Raw genomic sequence first — 7,378 nt, 5'->3', positions numbered from 1 at the left:
GTTTTGGTTTTCAGGCTTGTCCTCCTCTTCGTCTGTTTATGTATTGCTTGCTTCTTTCATGCTCACCAACTATTGAAAAAACGTGATAACAAGATTTTAAATGAGTCGTCCACGTGTTTGGATGCACCGACGTAAACATGATACACACCAAACAAGGACCTACTTATAAAAGCATTGGGCCTCTTGCACGAATGTGTTTCCCTTATAATTTGTTTCCCACCAAAGATCTTTTTCGGTTTTCCTTGAGACGAGTGGACGTCAGTGTCATATTTGAAGAAATTCAAAGGAACGAGACGGGCGGACAACTCCAAAACAGGGTGCCTCCAGCCAACAGCTGTCACCAGCATGGAGGTATAAAAAGGGAAATTAGTGTCCCTCAGGTTTCATGTCTGTGGTTAGTTACACTGCAGATTTGTGCAGAACTCAGCAGCCCATGTTTATTTTCCACTTGTTTGCACTTTCTGTTTAGTATTTTTAGGTTTGAAATAAAACCTCTCCACCCGCCAAGTTCTCCTATTTCTTGTATTCAGGCGAGATGTTTTGTCATTTACCTTGACATCTTTCGACTGCTGTCCTGCGAGAGTGGAAACATGGCTTCCTCAGAAGTGGCGCTGGTCTTTCTGTGACATGTCTTATCAGCTCTTGTTGCAGGCGTGGTCACCCTGTCGGGACCCCTGAGCTGATAAGACACGTCAAAGCAGGACCAGTGCGACTTCTGGGGAATACTGCGGAACGACAGTCGAAATATGTCAAGGTAAATGCCAACACATCTCGTCTGAATACAAGAAATAGAAAAACGTTCTAGAAGATTTGCAGACATTATTAATCTTTTTGGTCTCAGCAACCAGCTTTACAGTAATGTTCAACAAATGTCTGTCAGTTAGTGGTTATAGACACCCCTTGCTGGGTCTGTGGGATGGATTATGGCGTTGCGAGGCTCCAGTAGGCCTGATCACTTAAATTAAAAGTTAGATTTATGTTGGCAGCTCTATCAGGATGTGATACTCGCCAGTAAAACAGAGTTGTACCGCAGCGGCATGATCCAATCATGGTGCAGTGTTACGTGTGCTCTCACTATATTTACTTAGTGCTTTTTTAATTATGGCATGCAAGTCACTTCACAAAGTTGCCACATTCCTACACACACACACACACACACACACACACACACACAGCGGCTGCCATCTGACTCATCAGCAGCAGTAATGGGTTCAGTGTCTTGCTCAAGGACACTTCGTCATGGTCCCTGAAGTGGTCTCATCTCGCCGTGATGGAAATCCGTGTTATTCTCGTCACATATTCATCACCAAGGAGTTATTTTTAGCTCGTCATCGTCTCGTCTATGTCATGAAAAAAAGCCTCGTTGACAAACATATTTCGTCATCATTATTGTCTAAGAAATTAACACTGTTGTGGCACAAACAAGAAGGACAAAAATATCGATGAGTGAATGCAATCTGTCTTGGCTCCAAAACCTGAATCTGAATGTATAAATAAACTGTAAAGTGGTTCAGGGTCTGTCAGATAGAAACCATGCAACTGATCTCTGGTTACAACTCTCCACTTAAGAATCACAGTATTTCATGAAAGGAAAGGAAACAATTGACAACGACCTCAGAAAGAAACATTGGTAGCTCGCTAGCAGCCAGACATGCTAATGCTAGCAGTACCCAAGCACAGGGAGAGCTAACAGGGAGAGCTAACTAAATTCAATTTGTTTTTTTCCTAATATGAATTACCGCATTTCTGATGTTCAACAACTGCAGGAAACATCTGGGCTGGTGGCAAATGGATGGATGTTTTTCCAGTGTGCGAGGCAACCAGTGTGTGGGTGCTGAGGTTCACCGCTGACCCCGAGCGTCTGTAGTGGTTCAATATGAGACTTGATGTCCTGTGAGGGAGATATAATTAATTTATTGTTTTTACGGCAGTCATTCAACTCAGTGAGACCCATCTCAGAAAGCAGCTGCAGACGGGAGCCTGGTGAGACTCAGCAATGAAGTGAAACAAAATGCAATTCAGCCTGAGTTGCAGGCTGAATTGCATTTGTATGTTTCATACACGAGGCTCAATGTCCCATGGTGTTGCCAGAGAGAGGGTAACTATAAATAACTCCAAAGTTTTGATTGCTGAACAAGATTCTATTTTCAAATCTACAAATTTCCAATAAAACATATTCTTGACAGATGATTATTACTGCTGAGCTGAAACAGACAATAAGCCATTTTCCCTGTGGAAGCCTGTTGGTAACTGTTCAAAAACTCTTTTTGGACTGAGCCCTTACTGAAATGAGAAGAATAATATATCTTTGACTCCAAGCAATTACACAAGGCAATGTTTTTGCTTTACGGTTGTGAGACACACATCAGACAGAGTGGGGGGGAGCCCAACAAAAATGGGTGCTGTCCCAATTAGCACTTGGCAGTAGATTATCAGGGTAGTGATCTCAAGTCTTGTCTGCACATATAGTGGCTTCATTCAGGTCTGGAGAATACCATTTGCATATCGATGGCATCGGGAGGAAAAAGGGCTGATGTGTGTGATGCACAGCTGGGATCTGCAAGTATGAAAGAAATATTATCCCTCAGCCAGTGGGTCTTCTCTCCACATCTGTCTGGCGGCTATGTGACTGATTATTTTAGGCATTCCAATTCAGGAAGCCCCCAGGAGGGAGGGGACCAACAAGGGCCTCTGTTTCCTTCAAGCGTCCCCCCCCCCCCCCTTCACCCCCCTGAGTTCTTGTTTTTCGGTTGCTCTCCTACAGGGCATGAGGCCCTCTTTAGACCTTAACAGACCATCAACAACTGATCATCTCTGAGACTTCAGTCATAAACTTGCCAATTAACAACACAGGCCATCTTCTATCTATCAGTGGGAGGGTGGGAGTTTGGGAGCTCCACCACTTGGCTTGGTCTCCATGGAGTCATACCCGAAGATTCGTTGTGACTAAGGCATGCCATTCTTCTCCCCGCTGCTAAAATGCGCTGCTTATTCTGACTCAGGCTATTGTGGAGTGCACAAGTGGCTCTCTGAGGAGAGGGGATGGAGAAAGAAAGGGTGGGGTCAAGGTTCAAACGAAAGTCTCCTATTGGGACTCCCTCTCTGTTATCAAATTTGTTGAGACACAAAAAGAGCTACAGTCTCATTCCAAAGAGCATCTTGAGGGAGAGCAAAGAGGGTTAGAGGACAGCACTCTTTGTTGTCAGAGCTCCATGTCTGTGGCGCGGCGGTGCAACTCCCAGTCTTCTCTTCGCTCCACAAACAGCTCCTGCTCTGCTCCTGCTGTCGGCCACGTTGGGTCAGCAGCTGAATTTCCTCTCAGCCAACCTGCTTTTCTTGTTGCGTTGCCTTTTCTGAAGATCTCTGGTAAGTCTGATTTTAAACCTGAGAAATTTGTCAAACAACAGATATGGGGATGTTCATTTGTTTTTACCAAATTCGATACATTTCCTGATTTAAGTGTCCGTTTTGTCATAAATATCTCCACAGCTGATTTGATTTTTGATCAATTTTATACAAAGAACGAATTTAAAGCAAACTTTTTATTTTGTAAAGTTAACACATTTCACATTAACTTTATTTTTCTTGAGGTTTATTGTGTCAAGTTTAGTCTAATCCCTGGCAAGACCAGACCCGAGCTGCCCTCTTTGTTGTCACCAACTCTCTCTATTGTGATGCAGGCATATTTTAGGATTGTGTCTCACCAGGATTTTCCCCCCTGGGATCCCTATTTCTGGAGGCCTTTTCATTAATCTAAACGTTTCCTCGTTTGTTATCCCTGCAGGCACTGCAGCCGTCTCTTTGTGCTCCTTAATGTTGCGAGTCTGAGCTGTCACTGAGAAATGCCCTTAATTGCCAGTCAGAGCAGGACTCACAGTACACGCATACACACACTCGCTCTCACACACGCTATTCAGAGATAAGCTGCTACATCTGGATGGTTCCTTACGGGCAGACGTTTGGGCTGAGATTTAGCTCTGGCAAATAAAGACATAAAATCCTTTTCCGCTTCTTGTTAACGAGTTTGCAATTGTTCAACAATATTAATCACTCAATGTTTGTGGAGCTATCTGCGTTATACATTCTGGTTACTTCACCCAACACCCTTCACATCTGTGGGAACTGCAACACATGTTTTGATATTGATCTTGGAATCTGCTTGGCAGCCAAAGTTGAAGACCAAGAGGAGTCTTTTCCTCAATTAATTATTTTCAGACTTGTTCACGCCCCGGTGATGTTTGTGTAGATATCAGGCTAAGGCAGACATTGAACAGATTATAAAAACATATCAAGAGCAGTGGGGTGTTGGCGCTTGTCAGAGATGTCACAGGGACGGGGGAGTGGGAGGTTGCTTCTGAGGTGTGTCTCAATAGTTAGACAAAAAGAAACAATGTGCAATTGTTTGAGGAACGTTATTATACAGTCAAACTACAAAATTTAAATTTGTTGCTTTAGAAAACACACCAGATAGATATTCCTTAGAAAAATCCCTTTTGTCTATTCCTGTTAAAGAGAATAGTTTTGCAAATGTTTGTTCGCATCTTTCTTGTTGAGATGTGGATGAGACGGTCAACGCCTGTTAGCTGAGCTTCGCTAACCAGGGTCACGGTTATCATGGTACTTTTAAAAAAGGTTTCTAACATTCAAACATGGTGTGGTAACAGTGCAAGCAGACATTGTTACTTTTGGACAGAGCCAAGCTAACTGTTTCGCTCTGCTTCCTGTCTTGAAGTGATACTTCACCCAAAACAGGTTTGTTTGTTTTTTTCCTTTCAAGTTACGTACAAATAGATGTCTTGCGCTAACAACAACATTTTTTCCACCGCTGCATCGCCTCTTTGTGACTCCAGCATGCAGAGAGAGCCAGCCGGGTGTATTCAGCTTGAGGCTAATGAGTGACTGATTGCTGGTCCAGGATAAAGTACACCTTCTTTATCCAGCCATATTCTCAGTAATCCACAAACACTTTGGTTTGAGCACAAAAAACAACAACAAATAATTTGATTTGAGCTCAAATCAAACAAAGTATAGCACTTCTGGTTCGGTGCTCCTGTGAGCACCTTTACCTTTACAGACTCATCCTACTCCTCAACAACATGGCGAAACTTTCACCAGAGTACTTCTGTTCGAATGCTCCTTGATGAGCATACTAACTGACCTGTGAGGGCAGATTATAGAATTAACAAAAGACAAACAAGACTGAAGATCTAATGACTTCCTGGACATGGAGTGTGCAGAGGAAGTCCAAGTCTTGGAGTCATAAGAATGAAGTAATTACCTGCTGCGAGGGCACTGACATCTGTTGTTTCCTTGTGAGACTGGCACAGTGTCAAACACTCCCATGTCCATTGTGTGTGTGGGGGGGGGGACATGGTTTCCTGTCTCTGGCAACTTTGCTGTCTGAATACTAATAGTGAACTATTGTAGACATCAAAGCCACTTTAAAGTCACGATTTCAATTCATGGCAGAGATCAGACATCGTGTTTTTTTAATCTGTTCTACGTGATTAAACAATATCGTACGCTAGAGGAGAAATTGGAGAAGAGAGTTGTAAATCTGTTTTCTTTGCTTCCTCAGCCTCAAGATGGAGTCTGCGACCACAGAGCTGCCGTACATGCTATCCAATCAGTCATCGCAGAGTTGTGCAGCGATGGAGACGACAGCTGAGAACATTCTGTTTGGCTGCTTCTATATCCTTGTGTTCTTTCTGGCTCTGAACGGTAACAGCCTGGCTCTCTGGATCTTCTCGCACCAGCGTGGCACTTCCTCTCCCGCCAACGTCTTCTTAATCCACCTGGCTGTAGCAGACTTGTCATACGTGATCATCCTTCCCCTGAGGGCCACCTACCACCTCACTGGAGGTCACTGGCCCTTTGGGGAGGTGCCCTGCCGTGTGGCAGGCTTTTTGTTTTATGTCAACATGTACGCCAGCTTGTACTTCCTGGCCTGTGTGGCAGGGGACCGCTACCTGGCTGTGGTTCATGCTGTGAGGTCGCTGAAGGTTCGCCGTTCTCGCTATGCTCACATCATTAGCTTCTGTCTCTGGGCCCTCGTCACCATCTCCATGGCGCCCCTGCTGGTCACCCACCAGACGGCGGAGGTGGACGGCATGACGATGTGTTTGCAGCTGTATAGAGAGAAAGCCTCACATAAAGCACTGATCTCACTTGCCTTGGCCTTCATGCCACCGTTCCTCGCCACGCTGTCCTGTTACCTGCTCATCATTCACAGTCTACATCGGGGCTCCAGGTTAGAGCCGTCCCTCAAGCTGAGGGCCCTGCGCACCATTGGCTTGGTCATGCTCATCTATGTGGTGTGTTTCCTGCCATATCATGTGAGCAGGGCCACCTTCATCCTGGGTTATAACCACCCTGATGTATCGTGCCAGACACGCAGAGGCCTGAGCCTGGCTAACCGCATCACTTCCTCCCTCACTTGCTTGAACGGTGCCATGGACCCGCTGATCTACCTGTTTGGGGCAGAGAAATTCCGAGGAACTCTGATGCGGTTGTTTTGCAAAGATAGGCCAGCACCATCAGGGGCCACCAGCGGAGAGTTAAAGGGAACACGCGAGAGCTCTGTGAGTGCCAAGTCTGAATTCTGAAGAGGAGTAAATGGAACTTGATCTGGAATGCTGTGTCAATAAAATACTCTTCCGTTGTTGCCAAAAGGTTTTCCAAATATTAACCGCGGGAGGTTAATTTGGAGGGCACATTCACCATTCAGGGGATTAGTCATTCATATCGCAATGTGCTCAACTCTCCACACTGCTGCCTTAAGTTAAGGCCAGTTCAGCCTTCACAGTTATCCACGAGCTGACCAACCCAGTGCCAGGAGGAACCAACAGCACCAACTATCATATTTCCATTAGGGAATTCTGCAACTCACTCAAAATGTGCAAAAGCCTTCAAAGGTCATCCTCAGAGCCCTCAAATGCTTCGCACTTACAGACTTTTCAAAGTGACTGTTATGAGGTAGGGCCATCTGGAACATGCTTCTGCTTCTTTCATGTCTTGCAGCTGCATGTGACCTGGACAAGGTTCCTGTTGGTCAGCCTTGTGCTTACAACAGCTTCACGATGATGTTGGGTCAGACACCGAAAGACTGTATATATGTTTATGTACAAAGTCAACATGTCATGTGTATTTCCTATTATTTTTATCCGACCCTAAATGTGATGAAGACCAATCAGTTATCTTTTTTGTAATTTTGATTTCAACGATTTCCTTTTTAATAGCAGATAAAAAAACAAACCTCCATCCATCCATTTTCTTCCACTTATCCTGTTAAGGGTCATGGGGGGCTGGAGCCTACCCCAGCAGCTTTCAGGCGAGAGGCGGGGTTCACCCTGGACGGGTCGCCCCCTCTCTTGATGTC

The 7,378-nt window shown here is 45.0% G+C and overlaps 1 protein-coding gene across 1 annotated transcript; it reads left to right on the top strand.

Moving 5' to 3' along the window:
• The first annotated feature begins 702 nt into the window (after window positions 1-702).
• gpr17 (G protein-coupled receptor 17) lies at window positions 703-7,238 on the top strand. The gene is made up of 2 exons (XM_086224982.1): window positions 703-754; window positions 5,579-7,238. The coding sequence occupies exons 1-2, from the start codon at window positions 747-749 to the stop codon at window positions 6,603-6,605; spliced, it is 1,035 nt and encodes a 344-aa protein (XP_086081108.1). The 5' UTR covers window positions 703-746; the 3' UTR covers window positions 6,606-7,238.
• The last annotated feature ends 140 nt before the right edge of the window (window positions 7,239-7,378 follow it).

The sequence above is a fragment of the Aulostomus chinensis genome, chromosome 14 (assembly GCF_037954235.1).
Source record: "Aulostomus chinensis isolate RoL2024-O1b breed Wild chromosome 14, RoL_Achi_v1.0, whole genome shotgun sequence".
Classification (NCBI taxonomy): Eukaryota; Metazoa; Chordata; class Actinopteri; order Syngnathiformes; family Aulostomidae; genus Aulostomus; species Aulostomus chinensis.
The sequence above is the reverse complement of the archived record's forward strand: the minus strand, read 5'-3'. Positions and strand labels throughout refer to the sequence as shown.